General features: G+C 47.9%; 1 protein-coding gene across 1 annotated transcript; it reads right to left on the bottom strand.

Annotated features, from left to right (window-relative positions):
• Positions 1-17,789: 17,789 nt before the first annotated feature.
• TNNT3 (troponin T3, fast skeletal type) lies at positions 17,790-25,698 on the bottom strand. Its single transcript, XM_079929851.1, has 9 exons — positions 25,684-25,698; positions 22,991-23,036; positions 21,869-21,985; positions 21,714-21,791; positions 21,370-21,483; positions 21,177-21,286; positions 20,997-21,087; positions 19,306-19,346; positions 17,790-17,902 (listed from the first exon to the last, which is right to left on the bottom strand). The coding sequence occupies exons 3-9, from the start codon at positions 21,950-21,952 to the stop codon at positions 17,848-17,850; spliced, it is 573 nt and encodes a 190-aa protein (XP_079785977.1). The 5' UTR covers positions 21,953-21,985; positions 22,991-23,036; positions 25,684-25,698; the 3' UTR covers positions 17,790-17,847.
• Between the last annotated feature and the right edge of the window lie 43 nt (positions 25,699-25,741).

Genomic DNA, 25,741 nt, shown 5'->3' with positions numbered 1-25,741 from the left:
CAGGAATGAGTGTTGAATTTTGTCAAATGCTTTTTCTGCACCATGGAGGTGATTATATAGCTCTTCCTTTTGGGTTTGTTGATGTGGTGAATTACTCTGATTAATTTTTAAATGTGGTACCAACCCTACCTTCCCAGGATAAAACACACTTGGTCGTGATGTGTTATCCATATTACACATTGTTGAGTTCTATCTGCAAAATTTTGTGTAGGATTTTTGTGCCTATGTTTATGAGGAATAGTGGTCTGTGGTTTTCTTTTCTTATATTATCTTTGGTTTGGGTATCAAGGTAATGCTGACCTCATAGAACAAGTCAATTTTTTAATAGAATTTGTGTATAATCGTTATTATTTTTTCTTTAACTGTTTGGTGAAATCCACCAGTGAAGCCGTCTGGGCCTGGAGTTTTCTTTGTGAGAAGGTTTTCAACTACACTTTCAGTTCTTTAATAGATAAAGGGTTATCTATTTTTCTTTGAGTGGGCTTTGGTATTTTGCGTTTTTAAAGACACCTTCGTCTAACCTGTCAAATTTATTGTCATAGAGTTGTTCATAATATTCCTTTATTACTCCTTTAATAGCTGTACAATCTGTAGTGATGTCACCTCCCTCATTCCTGACATTGGTCATTTCAGTTCTATCTCTTTATCTGTCTCCTTTCCTGGTCAGATTTGTTCATGGGTTATCCGTTTTTATCGACATTCTCAAAGAACAAAGTTTTGGTTTGATTTTCCTGTTTTTTTCTATTGTTCTTCTGTTTTCTATTTCATCAACTTCTACTTGATCTTTATTGTTTCCTCTCTCATGCTTACTTCAGGTTTAATTTGCATTTCTTTTTCTGTTTTTCTTAGGATGGGAGCTGAGGTCATTGATTTGAGAGCTTTCTTGTTGTCCAATACAGGCATTTCATGGTAGAAATTTCGCCCTGAGTCCTGCTGTAGCAGTTTTGCATAAGTTCCCATGTGTTGTGTTTTTATTTTCATTCTGTTGAGAATGCTTCCTAATTTCCTTTTTGATTTTTCCTTGACTCAAGGGTTATTTGGAAGTGTGTTATTTAAATTCCAAATATTTGAGAATTTCCCAAGGACTTTTGTGTTATTGATTTAAAAGTTAATTCCATTATGGTCAAAGAATATAATTTATGTAACTTGAATCCTTCTCAACTTATTAAGTCTTGTTTTATGGCCCAGAACATGGTCTGTATTGGTAAATGTTCCATGTGCACTTGGAAAGAACGTGTATTTGAGTGGCTTGTTCTACAAATGTCAGTCAAGTTGGTTGGCAGTAATGCCCAAGTTGCCCACCTTCTTGCTGATTTTCTGCCTACTTGTCTGATGGTTGAGAGAGGGATACTGAAATCTCTGACTGTAATTGTGGGTTTGTCTATTTCTCCTTTCAGTTATATCATGTTTGGCTTTATGTATATTTCAAAGGTCTGTAATTCCTTTTAACCTGTGTGTGTCTTTATACTTAAAGTGTGTTTCTTGTAGGCAGTACCTGGGAGGGCTCTGCCCTTTTAACCCAGTCTGACCATATCTGCCTCTTATCGGGGTGTTTAGACCACTTACACTTAACGTGCTCACCCACAGGTGTGAGTGCATCATCTCTCACGCACGTTCTATCTGTCCCGTCTTTTCTTTCTCCATCTTTCCTCTTCTCCTGTCTTCTTCTGCACAGTCAAGAGTTTCATGTTTTCCACTTTATCTTCTTTGTGGCTCTTTAGCTATAACTCTGGGCTGTTACTTTGTGGTGGGTTCCTTAGGGGTTTTAGTTTACAGTGTTAACTTTGCAGGGTTGGCTTTGATTGATTGATTTTTCTCCTCCTTATGGCTCACTGTTTCCTGCTTCTTTGCCTGTTTGATAATTTTTGATCAGACGCCAGACATTGTGAGGAGCTTTTCCCTTCGTTGGTACAGAGGCTATTTTTGTATTTCTACAAATATTCTGGAGCTTTGTTCTGGGGTGCAGTGAAGTTACCTGGTCATGGTTTGATCCTTTCTGGTCTTGTTTTTCTGATTTGTAACAGGGCGTCTGGCACCGTGCCCCATTCAGGGTGAACTGTTCCCAGGACTGAGGCAGGACCTTTCTGAGTACCCGAGACCCTGGGACGTGTCCATTTTCCTAGTCTGCTTGGTGGGAACAGACCCTATTCCTAGCCCTGCATGAGCAGTGCGCATTGGTCCCTCCAGTCCTCCCAGGGCTTCTTTTCTGAGCCTTGAATAATTTCCTCCCAGGCATGTGCTTATCTTTACTTGACTGAATACGTGAGTGGTCCCCTCTGCAGGGCTCCAGGGCTCCCTCCCTGTGCATGCTTTGCTTTCTGATAATCTGTCCTATGAACTTTTGTTGCCTTGCTCTCCCTAGACCCTCAGCTCTTTCTCATCAGCTCAGGGATTCTGTCTGGCTCCCCCTCAATTCCTCCTTCCTCTCTCGAGAAAGCAAGCTGAGCAATTATAAGCCTCAAGCTGATGTTTCTCGTCTCCTAGGGACCGCTGCTGTTCACGGCCTGATGTCTACTGTCTCGAAAAATATGTTGTTTCATGTACTTTTATGGTGGTGGTTGTTGTTTTGTTTTGGGGGTTGTTTCAGGCAGGAGGATAAATCTGGTCCCTGTTTCTGCATCTTGGCCAGAGCAAATGTCTGCCTTTTAATTTTGATGAACATTTTCTGGTACATAGAAACTTAAACATTTTAAGTAATGAAGTTTACTGAGCCTTTCCTTTTCTTCCATGACACTTTAATTGTTTGTAAGCTTAGAAAACTGTTCCCTAGCATGAAGGCAGGTAAATGCACACGTACATTTCTCTCTAGTTTTATTGTAAACATTTTTTTTTTTTTTTTTTTTTTTTGCATACTGACCTCTCTAACTCTCCTGGCATGTAGTTTGGTATTTGCTTTGAGTGAAAATCTCATTGCCTTTTTCTCCTCCCCTATACATGTCTGATTTTCTCAACCTCCTGATTAAATACCCCGCCACCTTTGACGGAGTTAATCCCAGATCCTTACGTTTTCATGGTATCAGGATGATAAACATTGTAGAATTGAAATAATTTGTACAACCTATAAAAGTGGACGATGTGGGGTTATGATTTATTGTCTATATGTGGGTCCACTTCTTAGTAGCTGTGTGACCTTGGGACTCTGCTTAACCCTCTCTGAACTTCAGTTTGCTCTTCTGGAAAATGCAAGGGATGAGAGTGTTTACCTCCTGGGGCCACTGTGAAGATTTCAGGAGACAAAGGCAAAGCAGCTCTGCCTGACTGCTAGTCTGCAGGGAGCTCTCCACATGCGTCAGATATGTTGCCTTCACTTTTGAAATCTGCTCTTAATTTTCAAAATTTTCTTGGCTATTCCTGCCTATTTTTTCTTGTATATGAATTTTAGATTCATCTTGCCAACTACCTCCCCACCCCTGACTCACCCCTCACCCCCAAATAAATCCTATCAGAATTTTGGTTGAAAACCTGGTGAACCCTTACATGAATTTGGGAAGACCTGATGTGTGTAAACTTCCTACCCAAGAACATGATGTGTTTTTTCTTTCTTTCTTTTTCAAATTTCATGTTTATATTTCTCATTAAAGTTTGTCATTTTCTTCCTACAGACCCTGAACATTTCTGAAGAGGGTTTTTGCTAAGTATTTTTATGTTCTTTGTGTTTTTTTTCCCCTTTCGTTTGAGAATGAAATCTTTAAAAATTCTACTTTATTTTCTAACTGGTGGTTTTGCTCGAAAATAATAAAAATATTGATTTAAAATATGTATCTTGCGTCTGGCTACTTTCCTGAATTCTCTCATTCATTCTGAAAGTGCTTCCGCTGACTCTCTTGGGGCTCCTAGGAATGTGGTATTTTGGTCTCCTCCTTTCCAGAAGTTGTACATCTTATTTCCGTTTAACATCTTTTGTATTGTCTTCAGTTTATAGACCAGGGCTGAACAGTAATGGTAAAAGCAGGCATCCTTCTTTGGTTCCTGTCTTGGGCTGCAAACGCCTCTGTGTTCCACCATCCAGGGTAGATAAAGGAAGTGCTTAGTTATAATTTTCTATAGTTTATTGAGCTTTTGTTTTGTTCTCAGAAATAAGGATTGACTTTCAGCAAAGCTCCTTCCCCCCACGTTTAACAATCATGAGCTATTTAAGACACACCAGAAACATAAATAAAAATAGGAAGAACCTGCATCGACCCACCCACCACTTGGCTTAAGAAACACAGCATGAGGACGGGTCCCAGGGCTCTGGGGGACCCCTCACAATAGAACCCCTCCCCCGCTGGAGGGGACCATTCCTCTGCGATGTGTGCTCCTCGCATCCAGGCGTGTGTAACTTATTTCCATCTATTGAACCTTGCTGTGGAAGTCCCATCAACCTGTGCTTTTCCTTTGGCGACTTTCTCACCACTCCCAGCGCTGTGTCTGGGAAACTTTGCCAGGGGATGCATGTAGCTGTAGGTCATTGTTTTAACCGTGTCGATTCCACACACAAATATACCTCAACATGCCTCTTCTCGGTGGAGGTTCAGAGCTGCTCTAATTTTCAGTAATTACCGACAGGGATCTGCACTCAGCAGAAACTGATGGGCCTCTCCAAGCTGCCCAGATGTGGCCCAATCGCTCTCCCAGCCCTCGACCCCGTGTGCCTTCTCCTGAGAAAAAGAGCACGCTTCAGAGCCACCCTCGCAGACAGATTCCTCCCTCTCAGAGCTTTGCGAAGAAGACGCGCACAGGAGGCCTCTGAGAACAAGTGTCCGTCCTGGACCACGCTGCAGGATCACACCACGGCTACAGGGCCTCTGAGTGTCCGGTACACAATCCAAGCAACACATCCTACTTAGGTGTCCTGCCCCTTTATCTCTCTTCATCTGGTACAGGCACCACTTGTTTTCTTTTTTTTGGCTTTCAGGGTCAGCAACGGCTTTGAAGAGTCTAGGCTAGGAACTTCCCTGGCGGTCCAGTGGTTAAGACTTCACCTTCCATTGCAGTGGGTATGGGTTCAATCCCTGGTCAAGGAGCTAAGATCTCACATGCCTTGTGGCCAAAAAACCAAAACATACAACAGAAGCGATATTGTAACAAATTCAATAAAGACTTAAAAAAAAAAAAAAAGGATTCTAGGCCAGTTGTCTGGAAGAAGTTCCCACAATCAGATTTGTTGGACAGTTTCTTGACGATTAGACCCAGGTTGAACTTTTGGGTCAGAATATGGCTTCAGTGGTGCTGGGTCCTCAGTGCTACTCACTGCCAGGTGCCTAGTGCCTATTTGTCTCTCTGTTGGCGATACTAGGATTGATCACCAGGTTAAGGTGGGACCCACCAGTTTTCTCTGTTTTCATGGTACCCTTTTAGCTTGGGAAATAACGGAAGAAACGTGGGGAACTCATTCTGATTTAACTGGAATTTTATGCTAAATAAAACAGACTGTTTGTGACCTATCAGACATACATTATCATCTGTTTTAATCATTAGAGAAAAGGGTGCACATGTTAAAATAAAAGATGAAAAATGCCTCTCTTCCTGGGAGGTCAGTGCTGGTGCCCCTTAGATAAGACTCCCTTCCCAGGGGCCAAGACTGTGCTGACCCGCTGTGTATGTGCCGATCTCTTGTTTTTTGTTTTTTCCTGAAACCTTGAAGGAATGTCTCCCTGACTTGCTTGACGGTCTTTGTTCTGACAAGATATAAACCTGTGCTGAAAACCCTGCTTCTCTGGAGCAGTTTCTCAGAGACATCTGGGACACGGGCTTCCAGGCTATAGTCCTCGGTTTGGCTCAAGTAAAACGCTTCTCTATCCCTATTATATAGATTGTTTACTGATTATTTCTGTCCTCATTGCTTGGTGTAGTTGGCAGGATATTAGAAGAACCCACCGGAGGTCACCTGGAATCTACTTTGGACCGGTGCTCGGGACCAAGCCCAGGCTCCTCGAACGCCGCCCCCCAGCCCCCTCCCCAGCTTCCCAGCACCCCCAGATGCTCCGGTGAGCTCTTCCTCACATCCGGATCTCCTTGTACTAGTTGATTGTCCACGACTTTTATTTTAGCTGTTATCTTAAGACGTGGAGTCTTAAGGGGGTACCAGTACACTTCCTAGGTCAAAGGAACCTAGGGGGGGCATTTCTAGTCAGGAAAGGCCTAGGAGGGACTCTGAAGTGAACGGGGCTGGCTGACCATTTTTAAAATGTGGCTTAAAATGAGAAAGATTTGTACTTTATAGTAAAATGAAACTTTTAAAAAGTGGGAGGAACTTCCCCGGTGGCGTAGCGGTTAAAAATCCACCTGCCAATGCAGGGGACACTGGTTCAAGCCCTGGTCTGGGAAGATCCCACATGCCACGGAGCAACTAAGCCCGTGTGCCACAACTACTGAGCCTGCACGCCACAACTACTGAAGCCTGCGCTCTAGAACCCGTGCCCCGTAACAAGAGAAACCACCGTGATGAGAAGCCCGCGCACCGCCAGGAAGAGTAGCCCCCACTCGCCGCAACTAGAGAAATCCCACACGCAGCGACGGAGACCCAACGCAGCCAAAAATAAGTAAATAAATATTTTTAAAAGTGAGAAATTGTGCTTCTAAAGCCTATCGGCTCCCAGATGGGCAGCGACCCACTGGAGCCCCGGCTGGCTCCTATAACTGGCATGGATCCAGTACTTGCAAGTATGTCTCTGGCCCTAAAATGGCCTGGGCGGGACTCTTTTGACATTCCAAAGCTGATTCTTTGCACATTCAGGTAAAGAAAGCTAGCTTGGTAAAACATCTTTTCAAAATTCAGACCCTGAGAGAACAAAAGTACTCCTAGGAGAACGCTTGATGTCATGACACTTATCACGTCCTTGAAACGCAAGCACAACACGCGTTGCCTGAGACAACAGCCTGGGCTCAATTAGTAGAAACGAAAACTGAAAAAAATGAAGGGGAAACTTTTAAAACTCAAGCAGGAAAACTATGAGATCTCTGTCTGTGTCTATCTGGATGTAGGTACATCTTTGTGTATTTATAAATATGATCTGTCTCTCCCTGTGGATAATATTATCAAAATTAATTTGTAAAAGAGCTCTATTTAGTTGACTTACATGTAAGTGCTTACAAATCAACTATTTTTAAATACAGCAAAAAGCTAACCTAATTTTTAAAAAAGGAATCGTGATCTAGGATTAAGCTTTAATAAATAAAAATAAGTTTAAATCGTTGGTTTGATTAACACAGACATGTCTTTAGAGCCATCAACATTAAGTATAATACTTTTATTGTATCCAGGCTTACTACAAGCCAATGGTACACATCTTTTTTATCTCAGTTACAGAATTTGTCAACAAGAAATCTAACTCGGTATGATGATATTTTCATAAGTAATGAAATAGAGACAATGGGATAAATGTTTTTAGGTAAACTCTTCAAGAATAATTATGTTTTTATATACAATGGAATACTACTCAGCCATAAAAAAGAGTGAAATAATACCACTTGCAGCAACATGGATGGACCTAGAGATGATCATACTAAGCGAAGTAAGTCAGAGAGAGAAAGACGAATACCCTACGATATCACTTATATGTGGAATCTAAAATATGACACAAATGAACTTATCTATAAAACAGAAACACTCACAGACATAGAGGACAGACTTGTGGTTGCCAAGGGGGAGGGGGTGAGGGAGGGAGGGATTGGGAATTTGGGACTAGCAGATTATATACTATATACAGGATGGATAAACAACAAGGTCCGACTGCAGAGCACAGGGAACTATATTCAGTACCCTGTCATTAGCCATAATAGAAAAGAATATTTTAAAAAGACTGTCTACATGCGTATAACTGAGTCGCTCTGTTGTACAGCAGAGAACGGCACAACACTGCAAATCAACTCTACGTCAATTTTTTAATTGAACAAAAAAGAATAGTTATGCTTTATGGTATGTCTACTTAAAAACAGCTTCTCCACATTTTGGTATCTTGAAACTTTACGTTTGCTAAATTAAGTTAAGTGATGGGAACTCATTGAATATCTAGATCATTTCCAATTAAGGTAAAAATACTAAGACCTTAATTGCTAAGCAAGTCTAAGTTTACCTACTTTGTCTTCTTATTAGAGAAAAACTAAAGATGTTTGGGTTTACTGGTGACATGTCTTGTACCACAATGAGGGTGGAAATAATGCTGTGAGAAAATGTATGTTTCTAGAGGTTATAGAATATGTTCATGAGTTTGCCAATCAGGAAATGCTGGTATGACAGACAGTTCAGAGCTGCCTCTCTGTTTGTGCTAGAGATTCAGGTTTTTTTAAGGGTTAAAAATTATAGTATATATGTAATTAAAGAGACTTTAAAAAGGGAAACATTTCAGCAGACAATGAAAGTAAGAAGGAAAAAAATAAGATGTATGTTTTCAGTAAAAAAAGAAAGTATGAAAAATGGAAATACATTTTGTTACAGGAAAAGGAAGTGAAGCATTTGAGAGAGATATTAAACTAATTAGGCTTATCTGGTACATTAAGTTACATGGGAAGTGTTATCAAATAAAAGATAACATTAAGCCTTCTTTATGTTATGTCTATATAAATATATATTATGTGTTCCAGAAATTCTATGAAATTCCTGGAAGTCTTATATGTCCTGACATAAAGTGTTAGCTGACATCAAAACTGAGCCTCACACTAGAGGCTGAGCCCGAGTATTAGGGAAATGCCCTTTCCTGCAAAGGGAACAACAGAATCTGTAAAGTTTATGGCACATGTAGATAAAGTCCATTGTGCTTCTACAAAATTAATCCCTCGGCGTCAGATTTTCCCATCCTGATGTCCTAGTAACATGGCAACAGTCTGCTTCTGAATCAGAGAAATTAAGATGGGTAAACAATGGCTGTAAATTAAATGAACAGCCAGGGCTGTGGGAAAAATTAAGATGGGTAAACAATGGCTGTAAATTAAATGAACAGTCAGGGCTGTGGGAAACCCGAGAAGGCCACTTGGTTCTTCCCATCTCCCTGGCAAACCACATTTTTTATGGGATGGATCAAAGCCTTCCCTTGCTGCAAGGCTTATGCCCTCATGGTGACAAAGAAATGGTTAAAAAGTGTGTTTTCCACTTGAGATTTACCTTCCACAATCTCCAATAATCAAGGCACCCACTTCACTGGGCAAATCACATGAGTCTTAACAAAAACATCTCACAAACTTCTTGGAATTATCACTGTCACTAACGTCCTCAATCATCAGGCAAGGTCACCCAAACTAATGGAAAACCTGGACTTAAACAGAACAAAAATAAACAATATGGCTTTGAATGAACTGATAAGTATGATTTTAATTTTTATGACTTTTTGTCTGACATATTACCAGCTTTTAATCTTTGTTTTTCAGATGTAAGGGAACCTTTCCCCTTAGGCTTATTATGACTTATAAAAATGTAGTAAATTACACCTTTGTAAACAGAATCGAAGCATTTATCTTTTCTCTCTACCTGATCCCTCCAGAATTTGGAAACTCTTACGTTCCCAGCAGCCTTTCCAGGTGAATAAGGAAGGCCACTTCCTGGCAGGTGCAGGAACCTCAAGATGTTTGGACCTTGCGAAGGGAGGAATCCACCTAAGTCTCTAGGCGTTGCTGGCAGAATCTGATGGCAAGTCCTTGGCATAGCTTTCCTGGCCATGAGAGGACTTTTCAAAGTCCAGTTTGAGATTCTTTATGAATAGTTACAGCACAGCCAAATTTAAAAGAGCCTGTAACTCCAAAGAAGACATACTGATGCCCAGCAGGCACATGAAAAGATGCTCAACGTCGTTAATCAACAGAGAGATGCAAGTCAAACCCACAGTGAGATGTCACCTCACTCCCGCCACAATGGTTGTCATCAAAAAGGCCATAACAAATGTGGGCATAACATTTGCCCATAACAAATGTGGGCATAACATTTGCCCATAACAAATGTGGGCAAGGATGTGGAGAAAAGGGAACCTTCCTACACCGTTGGTGGGAATGTAAATTGGTGCAGCCACTATGGAGAACAGTATGGAGCTTCCTCAAAAAATAAAAATAGAACTACCATAGGATCCAGCAATTCCACTTCTGGGTATATATCCAAAGAAAACAAAAACACTAATTTGAAAAGATACATGCACCCCAACGTTCATAGCAGCATTATTTACAAAAGCCACAACATGGGAACAACCCAAGTGCTCGCCAATGGATGAGTGGATAAAGAAGATGTGGTGCATATATATACAATGGACTATTACTCCATTATATTACAGCCCTAAAAAAATGAAATTCTGCCATTTGCAACATGTGAATGAACCTAGAGAACATTACGGTTAGTGAAATAAGTCAGGCAGAGAAAGACAAGTATTCTATGTTATCATTTATAATGTGGAAGGTAAACAATAAAACAAATGACTGTATATAACAAAACAAAAACAGACTTAGAGAGCTAGAGAACAAACTAGTGGTTACAGGTGGGGAGAAAGGAGGGGGAGGGGCAAGATAGGGGCATGGGATTAAGAAGTACGAAATACTATGTATAAAGTAGATGAGCGGCGAGGGTAAATTGCACAGCACAGGGAAATACAGTTTGTAATAACTGTAAATGGAGTATAATCTATAAAAATGATGAATCACTATGTTATATACCTGAAACTAATATAATATTGTAAATCAACTATACCTCAATAAAAAATAAATAAAAGAGCCTATATTTTCAATTACACTTATGTAACTAATCAGGCCAAATTTATTGAAACTAGACTTATTTTTGCAAACAAGACTTTGCAAGTTGGCTATATTTGAGGCAAAGAAGGATAATTGTAGAGAGAAAAATTATGTTTCAGACAATATACCTTTGTGGATATTAAGTTCTAGTGCTATTGTCTTTGAGGTTTGGTATTTTCTGCCTAAAACTCACTTCCTAGATGACTCCTTGTTACTGTGTTACAGTATTGTAGAGTTCAATTGAATTATTAAGAGGATATTCTAAGCTTGTTTCTGAAGCTGATCATAGTAAATTATCTTTGGGTGAAGATCAGATGCTGCATGACCTGCACCCAGGAGACTGTGCAGACTGGAAAAGACATCATTTAAAGGACTATCCCAACCTAGATGGAAGGACCCTTATCAGGTGCTCTTAACTAGCTCATGCACAGTGAAACTGAAGGGAATTGGCTCTGGAATTCGTATTTCCACTCAAAAAAGGCCTCTGCATCAGACTCGTCTATAGAGAGGACTGCTGACCTCAAAGTCACCTTAAAACAACCATCAAGACAGAACAGGAAGACGATTACAACAGCGGAGACACAGCCGACCCAAGAATCCAGGCCAGGCCTGTAAGACCCATCCTACTAGTTCAATTGAACTGTTATTCAAATGTTTGTCTCCCTATCAAAATAGAAAGTTACTGTTTTGACTATACTTTTTCCCCATTGTTTAGGATGGAAAAAAAATTCTTTGGTCAAGTTGTCACAAAAGGTATAGCTACCGGCAGCGATCTAACCCATTGTTAGATCTGTCATCAAATTCCTCGGTCAATACAAGACTGATACAGGCTCCTCAGAATACCTGTCACCGACTTCTCAGACGTTCCTAATGTAACCACTTACCTACACCAAACCTAACCTTTCAGGTTCAAATTCTTCAACATACGAATGTGTCCGTCTCTTGTCTGGTACTACCCTCTGTCCTTAGAGACCAAGCACAACTTATGCTAGGACACCCCCACCCCCACTCTGTCCCTTACTTAATTAACAAATGTCGTAAAGAGGAAAGCACAAGTGAATTATGCCAGCAACTCCCTTATGTCAAATACCGTACAGATGGCTTTTGGAAAGAGTGCAAGAGAAATGACCCATGGTTTAACACCATGTTAACAAAACTTCCAATTAATGAGGCTATCAGTGAGAGCTCTCTGGGAGGATCACTTTCACTCCCCCAGGTTTTGTCTTCATGTGTGATATTGGAACTGATCCACCTTCCCAAGGATGGGCACATAAATGACTTAACAGCTGGCAAATAGATTTATGTTTATTGTGTCATTAGGTTACCCCATTGTCAATACACAAGGAAATAAATGAACCTCCTTTCTCTCCCCATTACAGAGTCAACAGATCCATGTTAGCAGGATACCAAGAAACCTGGTGGCAATTCTCTCAGAAAACCTAATTCCTAATGCAGGAACGTATGTAAACAGAGAGGTGATCGGAAATCTATCAGCCACCCTTGGTCAAATAGCTGAGGAGACTGCAGAACTCACTGAAGCACAGCACACATCCCCAAACTCCTTAGCCCAAGTCGTATTAGATAACAGGGCTGCCTTAGATGTCCCGCTGGCTAAACAGGGGGGGATTTGCGCTATTGCTCACACTATTTGTTGTGTTTACCTCCGGAGAAGCTGAGACTCGTCTAGAAAGACTTTCCCAAAAGGCAAGTGGGTTACAAGATGTAAGAAGAACTGACGCTTTAAATGAGCTGTTTAGTTGCTCTCTTCAGGCATTAGTAATTTTTTCACTCTGCTTTACAGATGATTATTATTTTCACAACATGTATTCATCGCTCTTTTCCTAACTATCAACCTACTTGTGACATGTACCACTGCCTGCTTTAAGTCTACTGCTAAAAGCACATGTACGGTGTTTGTGTGACCATTCAGCATAACTGATCAAATGCATAGCCTATAAATTGTTTCCCCATTAGCGTACTTCTGTGCTTGTTTACCGTGTCTGATTAGTTTCCCCCCAACGTGGATAACTAAATCTCTGCACACGTGTAAACAAACAGAGGAGGCCTAACACCAAAGGGCATGATGGACCCAGGGCGGATAGCAACCACCCTGGCATCAAGGGACAAATATGTTGATCGTCAATGCTTTCTATTGAGACTTTATGATCAAAGGGGAGAAATAATGAAAGAAATTTTCGCATATTCAGGTTTGGGGACATCATTCTGGCTTATACATGATTTAACTTGAATTTTATGCTAAGAAAAACAGCCTAGCACACATGCATTGTGCGTTTGCTTTAATCATTAAAGGAAAGAGCATATTGACCAGAAGTAAAGAATGTCCACGTTAAAAATAAAGATAAATGCCTCCCTTCCTGGGATGCCAATGCTAGCCCTCCTTTGATGATAAGACTCCCTTCCCAGGCGCCCAGGCCATGCTGACTCACTGTGTACGTGCTGATCTGTTTTTTCTCGAAAACTTGAAGGAATGTACCCCTGACTTGTTTGATGTTCTTTGTTCCAAAAATACATAAAACTGTGCTGAAACCCGTGCTTCTTGGGAGCAGTCCCTCAGCGTTATCTGAGAGGCTATCTTCTGGGCTATAGTCCTCAGTTTGGCTCACATAAAATTCTTTTCTATTCCTATTGTAGACTGTTTGAGTATTTCTGTCAACATAAGTCATCAGAGGGGTGTTACTGAATAATTCTGTACTCCACTAATTTTTCATCTGGTCATGTCAGTGATGACCCTTGCCTGAGTCAAGCATTACATTAATGAAGATTTTCTCGTTCTCTCCCTCCTTCTGCATTTATTAGCTGCATTCTTTCCTTCCCCTCACTGACATCTGTGTTCTGTTCACCTAGTTGGTCTGAACTGGCAACAGCGGTAGTTTACATTTGATTTCCCATTTGCTATGATCACTCAGGTTCTCTTTTCTGTGAGCTGATTACTCCCAACTTGACCCATTTTTCTACACAACTGCTTGCCTTTCTAATGGTATCCTAAAGTTCCTCATACATCCATCCTCTGTGTCTGAGGGGGATTGGTCCCAGGACCCCACAGATACCAAAATCCAGGGATGGTTACGTCCCTTACATAAAACAGTGATGTGTTGGCAACCTAAGCACATCCTCCTGTGTACTTCAAACCATCTCTACATTATCTATAATATCTAATACAATATAAACGCTGTGTAACTAGTTGTAAATACTACATAAATAGTTGCTGGCATGCGGCCGATGCTAGTTCTGCTTTTGAGAACTTCCTGGAATTTTCCTTTCTGAGCACTTTCAGTCCGAGGTTGGTTGACTCGATGATGCATAGGGCCTACAGTATACACTGAATACTAACTCTTCATCACTGATGCGTGTTACAAATATCTCCTCCCGAGAGATGCCTTGCATTCTCACTCATGGTGTCTTCCGATGCAGAGGAGTTTATTTTTGAAACTTTATTCTTGTTGAATTTATCAGTCTTATGTTTTATGATTTGGGGGGGGTTATGCCTTATTTAAGAAATTTTCCCTGGTAGGAGAGCTTTCTGATTACTCTCCTATAGTTTTTTCTTAAAATTTTGAAGGTTTTCATTTTCAGACTTAGGTCTTTCGATGACCAGGAGTGGATTTTTGGTGGATGGTATGAAGGAGGACAGCACTTATTTTATTTTGTTCTCAGTGGATATGCAGCTGTTTCAGCTGTAAAAGAATGTTGCCCACCACCCAGTTCCACCTACAACACACCCTGAAAGGAATTCAAGGCAAAGATCAGGAATGAGACACTCCGTGCTCTGGGAAAACAGGCAGAACAGGCCCTCAGGTAGTTTGATATTTTCAGGGGAAAATTTATGAACCCAGATTCTTGCATCTTCTCATACTTAGAAAAACACTAAAATCATTAACTGAGATACCTGTTCCTTGTGACCAGCAGCAACCTTCTACCAAGATGTGCTCTTGATGGTACGTACCCCTTTACCAAAATCACGTATATACTGATTGCCCTCTCCTACATCTTTGGAACAGTTCCTCAGAGCTACTGCGATGCTGTTTCCCAGGCTATAGTCTTTAGTAAGACCCCAAATGAAACTGAAACGCACAGCTCTCCCATTGTACGTTTTTATTTCAGTCAACATATCCCATCGTTTCCCCGGTTATTCCTGGCACCATGTCTGCCCGCCCCCCCTCCCCCCCATCAAGTTCCCCTGTGTGGGAGGCTTCACTCTCTTTTCTGTGTCCATCTGGGAGCAGACATTCCAGCGGCTTAGGGAACCCAGCTTCACATGAGAGGGTGGCTGGTAGGTCAGATTCCCCAACCTCAGTCTTCTGATATTCAGACCCCATTTCCTTCCACAGGAATTTTAGAATCAGTGTCAATTTACATGGGAATCCATATTGGAATGTGGGTGAGTTGCCCTGAATTCACAGATTAGTTTAGGGAGAAAAAACATTTTAAAGATCTTGTGGAACATGGTGACATCTCCAGTGACGTAGCTCTTCTGTAATACTTTTCAATAAAGGGATTTTATTATCACTCTAACTATCTTTCACATCTTTTGTTTGATTTGTTCTTATCCTGTTTTTTACATTTCTCTTGTAAATGGCATCTTTGAACATTGCCTCCTACCTTTCAATTTTTCTCTCTTGTGCTCACATGCACACATCCTCACTCTTCTTAATTCTAAAAACTTAGAATTGCAGATTTTCCTGGGTTTCCTTATAGACAGTTATTTGATTGTGAATAATGGTAGTTTCTTTTAAGGGACTAGTAGGCAAGAAAACCTTCTAACCTTTTACTATTAAGATGATTTGCTGCAGGATTTTGGAAGATGTCTTCCTCAGGTCGCGGAAATTGCCTTTTATTCCTAATTGACTAAGAATTCGTAAACTGTGTTCTGTGTCATCCAATTTTTTTCGCCAGCCTTTAAACTCTATATGTGTCATAAATCGTCATATTACTCAGTTTTCTAATATAAAACTCTTTTTGCACTAGAGAGGACCCCCTTGGTCATGATGTAATTTTCAAAATCTTCGTATTTTTTGGTGGGGAGTTGTTCAATTGTTGGTTCAACATCTTTAAGATGAAGTCAGTGTATTCGAGTTTCATGCTTCAATGCGGTAAAGTCTGTTTCCCCTGGAAACTGGCCACTTTATCTAGGTTTCTTATATACGGTCATAGAGTTGTCTATGCTCTGCTCTTACTGCTAATTCAGTCTCTGCCACCTTTGTCACATGCTCTCTCTTCATTTCAACGTGCTTTATGTCTTCTCCCCTTCCTACCTGATTTTCATGTCAGATGTTGGACTGTTTTATCAGTCCTTTTGAAGAGCCAATTTTTTTCTCTGTTGACCTTCCCTGCCAATTTTGTTTCTTTATTTTACTGTCTTCTTCTCTTTTCCTTACTCATTTCCATGCTTCTCTTACTGTTTTAGTTTTTTGTTCCTTTTCTAACTTCTTGAATGTGATGTGTAACTTATTAAAAATATGGGTCTCCCCCAACCCCAACCTTCAGGCCCTGACATTTCCCTGCAGGTCTGGAGTCAGCAGCACCGAGTTCTGCTCTGGTCCCCTATTATCGCTCAGCTCCAAGGTGCTTCCCAAGTCCCATCCCAATTTCCTCTGTGACTCCTCATCTATTCAGTGTGTTTGTGCATTTCTAAACGTCCGCTAATAAGCTACGTGCCCTTGGTTCTGACTGGGCCGCAGATCGTTGGCTGGGACATTCCCATTAGAGCCTGAGACTTGCTCTGAATCCTCCTCTATAATCTGCTTCTGAAATGTTTCACACGCCGCTCTAGATTGGAGGAACCGTGGTCCATCAACCTCCATCGGTCGAGTCTAACTGTTTTCTTTGAACCTCACATGCCTGCCCCCTCAACTTAGATCCTCCTGACCTCTCTGTGACTATGAGACGTGCTTGAAAATCTCCCACTCAGATCCCGGACTTGTTCATTCCCTGGGCTTCCGCCATGTGTGACTCAGCGCACGTTGCTCTGAATCTGTACCATCTCGGTGAGCTGAATCTGCTTCTCGCATGTGCTGACCACCTCTCCCCAGGGCAGCTCTAGTCCCGTTAGTTCTGTGCGAGTGGAGGGACAGTGCTAGGGGGTCAATGGACCCCACCACTTACTACATGAAGGTGTTCATCTTCGAATCCCTGCAGGAAAGCACAGTGGCTGTGCTCAGGGTATTTACACCGACTGCAAACAGCCCTGCCATGGGGGTGGGGAGGGGCGCAGTCCACGCATATCTATGAATGTATATGCGGGGGAGGGCACGTGAGGGGGCACGGATGTGTGCGTTGGGTTGTGTGCCGTGTGCCATCTGGGCGGGCGACCTCGTTGTCGGGGTCCCGGCCCCCATGGCGGGCTGATGGGAGATGCTCCCTACTTTCCACCGCTCTGCAGAGCCTTCCCAGGGGGCGGGTCCAGACTCCGGCAGCTTCCTCTGTGGATACTTGGCTGTGCGAGCTCCTACGTCTTGATCCAATTTTTGTGATTTATATTTTCCGTAATTCTATTTGGTCAGGACTTTCAGACTTATTACACAGTGAGCACTGTATTCTCAGATAATATAGAAAGAACGGTCTGTGTTTGCTGTGTCTGCTCCCTGAAATGTGCTTTTCCACTCCTTTCCTGGGGCTGTGTGCACCTCTCGTGCTCTGGACTCTCCTTCCGCCCCATCTCTGGGGGACGTTTGTGAAGTGTCCCACTGTGCCCTGGGCCTGCCTCCCAGACCCCCTGCAAAAGCCAAGCTCCACTGTCCCAAACCAGCTTCAGAGCTGACCTGGGGGGCTGGGCGCTGGGGCGGAGAACCGAGCAGTGTGTGGGCTCTCGGAGTGGAGACAGAAGGTTCTAGGGGTGAAAACCCATTGACAGAAGTGGAAGCACAGTAGAGCCATGGCCCCACGGTCTCCTGAGCTGACCCCTGAGATGACTGCCCAGGGTCCTGCGGGCCCCCTAGCTGCACAATGGTCACCGCCCCCCCAGGGCCCCATCCATGAGCCAGGGCACACCTGTCCGAGGGGAGTCTGCTAGCTTTATTTACAGACCCCAGAGGTTGGGGGCAGCGAGGACAGAGACACAGGAGGTGCCCGGGAGCTGGATGCCTCCACGTGGGCCCCACAGGCTGAGGGTCTCTGCCTCTGGGAACTTCTTCGGCTGCTTTACTTCCAGCGCCCTCCGACTTTGCCCTTGGCCGTGGTCCCGGCCTTCTTGCTGCTACAAATAGGAAGCAAGGTGGTCTTGAGCATGAGGGGATCCGGGACCCTGGCCAACCCCTCCCCTGGCCCCTGGCAGACCCCAGACCCTGGCAGCTCTGCCCGGCCCGGCTCTGGAATCCCCAGAGCGTCCCCCAGCTCCAATCCAGCAGCAGTGACTCACCTGCACCTGCCTAGCCAGGCTCGGGCGGCTTTGCGCAGAGGGAGTCAGTGAGGCTAAGTGGGGGCTGGCGAGAGCCTGGTCCCCCTCCCCCTCCCTCCCTCCCCCACCCGAGGGGCTCGAGACACAGGCGGCAGGGAGACTCTGGGGCCCTACGTCAAGCAGACCGCGTGGGAAGCTGCCACCTTCCCAGCTACTTTGTCCTGAAAAGAGTCTCTGCGCCCTGAGTCACAGCCTCCTGGGGCAGTGGGCTATTCTGGTCCTGCACTCCAGGCCAGCAGTCCCAGCCTGGTGGACTCGGCAGCAGGGAGGGTCTTATTCCAGAATCAGCCACTGGCTAGAACTGGACCCTCGGGTCGGGAGGTCCCACCCCAAGGGACGGTGGTCCTCAGGAACCCGCTGCATCTGGCTGAGCCCTCTGCACGCCAGTGAGCCGGGAGCGAGCTGGGGGCCGAGTTAGGATGGGCTGGTGATCAGAGCTCTTTTTTGGACAACTTCGGGCTGGAATGGGCCCTGCAGCTCCCAAGGCTTCAGGAGAAGGCCCGGCGCTGGGGCTGTGCCCACAGCCTGAGAACCCTCCCAGCCATGCACACGCACGCACACACACGTGCTCATGCACATACCTGGCCAAACGGCCCCCTCTCGAAGGGACCTGCAAAAACCCCTGCCCTGCACGGAGGCAGGGAGGAGGGCGCGTCTCCTTCACCCGCCCCACTGCCCACCTTGGGGCGTGCCCCATCTCGGCCACCAGGCTCCGGGACAAAATCCCTCTCTGGGCCTTACCCAGCAGTTATTGTAAAGGGTCCCATGGACCCCGAGGGTTCACCGTCCTGAGGAACCAGTGATTTCACCCAGGGCCACGGAGGAGCTGGTGACAAAGCCCAGGCCCCCTGATTCCTGGTCCCAGGTCACCTTTGAAGTGACACGCTGCTGGCACGTCCAGGAGCCCAGTCTGGCTTCACCAGGCCACTCTGAAGGCTGCCCAGGGGGCTCCTGCCAGCCCTCCCCCAAGCTGCCATCCTTCTGGGCTCTGGGGTTAGGGCTGAGAGGAGGCTGTGGGTCCAGGAGTGCAGGGTCCCGACATGCTGGCCCAAGTGGCCGTCTGGCTAGTCCTGTTACTACCCTGCTGAAGGCCAGCTGCCACCGACACAGGCTGAAATCGCCAGGGCCCTGGCGCGCCCGTGGCAGCTGACCCGTGGGGCCGTGTGTCCCGTGCAGAGCAAGGGACGGGCAGAGCTACTCACTGCTTCTGGGCCTGGTCGATGCGGCTCCTGAGGTTGGTAATCTGCAAACAACACAGGCGACTTACCTGCCGCGTCCAAGCAGGGCCAGGCCGGGGAGTGGCCTCCTGCCCTGTGGGCCCCTCGGCGGCCCTGGCAGGTCTCGGCGCTCTTACTGCGTCCCGGCTCCTTTGGTTGGAGGACCCTTGGGCTTGTGCCTCCGACCTACTCTTGATGGCCCGAGCTGGAGACCTGGGCTATGACACACAGCAGCCCAGGAGCTGCCACTTACCTTCCAGACTCTGCGGGATGTGGGGCAGGGGGCACGGGGCGGAGGCGAGGCTTGCAAGCAGAGCCCCTACCTGGTGGGCCCGAGCTCAGAGCCCTGCGGCCTCTCAGTCCTCCGCCCAGCTGCTCTCTCCTGCCGACTGCCCGGGGGGAGGCTGGGGGAAGGCAAGGCCCGGCCCCCGCTGCCAGCCGAGACAGCAGATCAGCCTCAGCAGCCCCCAGGTGGCAGGCAGGGGGGAGGAGGAAGGCGGGAGGAGAAGAGGAAGGCCTCCGGGGTCTCCGTGCCCCCTGCCGCCGACACCTGCAACGACCCAGGTTTTCGCCATGCGAGAGGCCCACCGTGCATGAACACTCAGAGCCCGGTCCAGGGTGGACCCCGGCTACTTACAACTTGGCCAGCATCTCCACTCTGGCCCGGACGTTCATGATCTAGAAAGACCGAGACGGTTAGGGGGCTGGGTGGGCAGTTGAGGCTCCGGCACCCACCGTGCGCTGGGCTATTCTGGGCCAGGGCTCGTGTGTTTCTTTTAGCGCCCGGGGACCCATCGTGGGCCATGCACAGTCTATCAGGCAGCAGTTCGGCCCTGGCTCAGCCTCCTGGACAGGAGTAGGGCCGCTCTGGGCTCTCTCTGAAGCCCATTTCCGAGGCCGGCCCTCCCAGGGGAGTATCAGCAGAGAGCCGTGATGCCCCCGCGCCTGGTCCTGCCTGCAGGCCGGCAGCGATACACAGGCCCCTGGGGGTGGCCTGGGAGGGGCGTGGTCCTGCTCCAGTTAGAGGTGGGGAAATCGAGGCGCAGGAAGACCAGGCAACTCGCCCAAGGGCACCGGGATCCTGAGAAGGAGGCAGGACTTGCCTGTCTGTCAGTACTGGTCTCCCACACCCTCCATCTCAGGGGCCAGTAGAGGAAGCTGGGAGAGGTGCCCTGAGAGTGGAAGGTCCTTTCCCCGGGACCCTGGAGGCCAGAAGGGTCTGTGCTTCACGCAGCGGGTCCTTCCCCCGGACTGGTGCCCCCAGCCCCACCCCCAGGCCCAGACTCCGAGGGACGGTGTCCACCCAGGGCTGCCGTCCTGAGTCGTGAGCCGGCGCCCAACCCCCGGGGGAGGGGCACTGTCCCAGCCCCCTCCCCAGCTCTGAGCTTGGGGGCCTGGGAGGGGACTGGGGAGGACCCCCACCACAGAGGAGCTTGGTGCCAACCTGGTGGGCTTGGGACACTGCTGGCTTTCCACGGTCTCCCCCCAGCCCCCCGAGGGCACTCTGCCCCAATGCTCCCTCCCGCCAGCCCTGGGAGCCAGAACGATGTGGGGAGACTGGCCTGGAGGACACCCAGGCAGGGCCCCCGCAGGACAGGGGCCTCGGCGGGGTCCGGGGGGACTCGGGGTGCCCAGGGGTGCCCGCCGGCAGACGAGGGCACAGGAGCTTAGCTCACTTCGTATTTCTGCCGCTTCAGCTTCTCCGCGTACTCAAACTTGTTGGTCTCCAGCTGGTACAGGGTTTCCCAGAGCTCCTTGGCCTTGTCCCTGGGGAGGGAGCGGCAGAGAGGGAGGTTGGCAGGTCAGCCCCGGGAGGCTGGGGCCGGGCCCCCCCACACCCCGAGGGGCGTCCTCACGTGAGCTTCTCCTCGCTGAGGTGGTCGATGTTGAGGGGCTTCCGCCGCTCGGCCAGGACTTTCTTCTTCATCTCCCGGGCCGTCTGCTTCTTGCCTCTCTTCTGGTCAGCCTGAGGGGACACGACAGTGGGGACGTGGCGCGGCCGGCCTGAGGGCGTGGCGGGGACCCCCGGGCCACGGGCCCCGTGCTCACCTTGGCCAGGTAGCTGCTGTAGTTGACGCCCATGGAGGACAGGGCCTTCTTCTTCTTCAGGTCGTCCTCGGCCTTCCTCTTGGCGTCCTCTTCCTCCCGCCGGGCTTTCTCCTCCTGCGGAGACCCCACCCCAAGACCTCAGGGAAGGCATCGAGGACTGCCTGGGCTTGGAACCTTCTGGAAGGTCCAGGTCCTGGTCGGGTCAGCCCTCTCGCGGGGGTCCTGCAGGGCGTGGGGACCTTAGCCACCGGCCCGGGTCCTTGGCCGGTGTCAAGGGGAACGTCGGAAGAAAGGGGGTCTGGGAGCCCGGCGTTTCTGGGGCCGGGGGCTGGGGGGTGCCTCACCGCCAGCCTGTTCTGACGCTCCCTCTCCTTCTCGGCCCGGATCCTCTGCTGTTCGGCTCTCTCCGCACGGCGCTTCTCCTGCAGCCGGACGAGGGCCGGGTCACTGCGGCCTGGCCACCCCGGGCCCGCGCCCGCCCCCGGCTGCCGGCACTCACGATCCTCTCCTTGAGCGCGACGAGCTCCTCTTCCTCCTTCTTCCGGGCCTCGAAGTGGCTGTCAATGAGAGCCTGCAACTCCATGAGGTCTTTGTTCTGCCGCTTCTTCTGGATGTCCTGTGTGGAACAGGCCCGTCACCCCCAGCCCTCCTCCGGAACTCCGGGCTCCCTGGCCCTCCTGGGGGCCGGCGGCTGCCTGCTCCCTTAGCCACAGGGTAGGAGCGGTGCCCTCCCCGTGGTGAGTCCAGGCCGGGCGCAGCCCTGAGGTCGGTCAGCACCCCCGGGACGGACTGGCCCTGACGTGGCCCCGTTGTCGTGCCCAGTGGTGCCCTGCGTGGATCGGGAAGAGAGGAAATTGGGGAGTGAGGTAGCCTGTTGGATACACAGATGGATGGGTGGGTGAGTGGATGGGTGAGTGGATGGGTGGGTGGGTGGGTGCGTGGATGAGTGGGTAGATGAGGGGATGGACGATGGGTAGATAAACGGATGGACGGAGAGATGAATGGATGGATGAAGGCTATAGATGGTTGGAGGAAAGGACAGATGGGTGGATGCACAGACGGATGGATGGATGGATAGATGGTTGGGTGGGCGGAGGATGGATGGATAGGTGGGTGGGTGGGTGGGTGGAGGAAAGCATGGATGTGTAGATCGGTGGGTGAGTATCTGGTTGAGTGGATGGATGGATGGATGGGTGGATAGATGGTTGGGTGGGCGGAGAATGGATGGATAGGTGGGTGGGTGGGTGGGTGGAGGAAAGCATGGATGTGTAGATCGGTGGGTGAGTATCTGGTTGAGTGGATGGACGATGGGTGGATAGATGGATGGGTGAGTGACGGATGGACGGACTGATGAATGGAGGGATGAAGGATACAGACGGATGGAGAAAAGGACAGATGGATGGACGCACAGATGGATGGATGGGTGGGGGAGGAGGGAAGAAAAGTATCTATTACTGGAGGAGTTTCTTCCGGTCCAGGAATGAATCAAAGCAGAATTGCGTGGAACCAGGGAGCCTGAGCTCTGGCTGCTCTAGAGGAGGTGACCTCCTCAGGCTTAGCCTGCAGCCTGGAAGCTGGGGGCTGCGGGGAGGGTGTGTTGATCTGGGTCCCCGAAACTTACATCGAAGTCTACTTTCTCCCCTTCCGGGATCTTAGGAGCCGTGAGTCTGAAGAAGAGAGAGAGGCTCATGAGTGGAGACGAGTGGGGACCCCACCAGGACAGCTGGCCTGACCCAACCCGGCCTGGCCCTCCCGCCTTTCAGTCTGGCACCTGGCCGGGGACGCACTGCCTGACCTTTGCTCTTATCACACATATAACCTACTGTCCCCAGAATGGCTTGACCCTTCGAGGAGGTTTCAAGCATCCCTCTGTTTTGCCAACTTCTGGACCTCGCAAGAGCTGTCTCACCCCCCTCTGTCCAGGAAGGGTAGCCTAGCCTTCTTTCTCAAACAAATAAACAAATGTGGCGAGGTCAGACCAGAGGGCAGGGTGGTCACCGCACACCCTCCCAGGGCCTTTGGCCTCTGCGGTCAGGAACGGCTGTCTCGGATGACCCTTTGCGTTTCTCTGGCCTCTCTTTGATCTTTCTTTCTGGGGACCCAGAGGAAGGGGGGCTGGGCAGAAAGCAGTGCGAAGAAGAAATGAGACCTCTCCCTGAATCCGGCCGGCTGTAACAGCCATGCTCTCCACTCTCCCCTGAATACATTTCAGATGGAGCAAAGAGTTAAATCAACAAGAACAACAACAATTTCTTCAAAAAAGAAGAAAGTGGAACTGAATATGGACCGGGATGCTGGCGCAGGAAAGGATTTTCTAAGCTCGGAAGGTCCTGCTCGGGAACTCCATGCAAATGAAAAACTTATGGACATGGAAAAAGACACAGCGCAAAAGGGGGGGAAGAAAAACCAGACTAGAAAAATCTTTTCAGCAAATACAGAGAAGACTTATATCCTTATGCAAACTGATGATTAAGAAAACACAGAGACACCCCCGCCGTTAGATAAATGGGCAGAGAGCGTAAGCTAGCAGCTCCCCAAGAAGAAAGACCACCAGTCAACACACGAGGGAAAGGCCATCAAAGGAATGCGAAGGAAAACAACCCAGAGAGGCCGTTTCTCATCCACCCGTCAGAGGCTCCGTGTGCAGGCACGTCGCGGTCCCCGGGCATGCGGCGTGGAGACCGCGCTGGCGGCCCTCGTGGAAGCCGTTTGGCAGACGATATCAAAAGCCTTAAGAACGTTCCTACTCTTTGACCCAGTAATTCCATTCTGGGAATGAGGCCTAGGGAAATAACCCGAAAGACAGAAAATGCTTTCCACCCAGCGTTATTTATGATAGTAAAATATTGGGGAAAGCCTTAATATCCTGCAATAGAGGAATGGTTAGGAAAATTATGGTTTGTCCAATTGATGGAATATTATGTGGCCATTCAAAATATTTAAGAAGACTATGTAAAAACATGGAAAAATACTTAGAAACAGCGCTGCATTTTAAAAAAAGCAGAATTCAAGGCTGTATAGACAGGACGATGTTTGAAAAACAGCTCAGTTTCAGTCTTTTTTTCCGAGCCCGATGCATGGAAAAAGAGTAGGAAGAAATAAGGCCTTTTTATTCCTTTCTACTCTTTTCCGCAGTCTGGCAGGCGGGGTGGGAGAGTTATAGATGATTTTTTTTCATTGGACTTTTACGTATTTTCCAAATTTTCTTTAATGAGGTGTTTTATTTTCATAATGAAAACACAAACATTTTTTTAAAACTAGAAAATATCTTGTGACCCGGCAGCTTTCTTTAAAACTGCTGAAAAATAAAGTGTAACGGACGGAAATGTGCTGGCTATACGCTCGCATATTTCCAGTCTTCTTTGGAGAGTCCGTAAGGCTCCCCTAAGTGGGAGCGAACACTTGGCGTGCGCTCATACGCGCTGACATTCCATCCCGTGCAGAGCAAAGGCAGGCATGAATCCTCTGAAGGATAAGGAGGTGAAGCATGTGCAAAGTGCCGTGGCTTCGTACGTACTTATCAGAAACAGAAAAGTCAGGAAAGTCGGACTAAAACAAAACATCTCTGAACCACTCACTGACATGTGGGCAAAACGAGGGAAAGAAAGTCCCTTCGAGCAAGGAAGATGGTTCCCCAGAGAGGGTCGAGGCCCCCGTGAAGGGAGGGATCGTGGCTGCGGTCAAGGTTTTGTTCCCAAGTGGATTTCAGGGGTGAGACCCTCCTTCCCACCGCCCCACTTTCACGCCTATTTCACATCTAGGGCCCTGGGAGATGGAGGGCAGCAGGCCGGTACAGGGGGGCCGGAGAGGGCACAGGGAGCTGCGTGGGGCCTCCCTCTCTCTGCCCTGTCTTCCCCAACTTCCTACACCCCTTCCTCCCTCCGTCCATTGTCTCCTCCTGCAGGAAGCCCTCCTTGCCAACACTGGATGATCCGGGGCAGAACCACGCCCGACTGGACTGCCAGAGTCTGTCTCTGCCCGTCTCTGGGAGGTCTGACCCCCACCTGTGTGTGTGGGGGGGGCTGTCCCCAGTGACCCCATTCCCATGATGCCTCAGCAGAAATCTGGAACCTTCAACACCAAACCAAGGAGCAAAGAAGCAGCTGCTGCTCTCAGGGGTGGGGTCTCCAGAGCCTGATGCACTTTGCTGCTTCCTCGGGGGCCCGGAGCCCAGCCCTGGGGCACCTGGTTCCCCAGGTGGCCTCGGGCCCCGTCCAGCCTGCCCGCCCGGGCTTCTCCTCCAAGCCTGGGCTCCAGGCCTCACCCTGCCCGCCCCGCCCGCCCGACGTCCATCCCTGCCCACCCCACACTCACTTGAGTCTTGGCTTCTCCTCTGGTCAGCAGGGCACCGGCGTGGGGAGAGGGGAGAGGG

Source organism: Stenella coeruleoalba, assembly GCF_951394435.1.
Source record: "Stenella coeruleoalba genome assembly, chromosome: 8".
Taxonomy (NCBI): Eukaryota; Metazoa; Chordata; class Mammalia; order Artiodactyla; family Delphinidae; genus Stenella; species Stenella coeruleoalba.
Note: the sequence above shows the minus strand (reverse complement) of the source record. Positions and strands in the feature narration are given on the sequence as shown.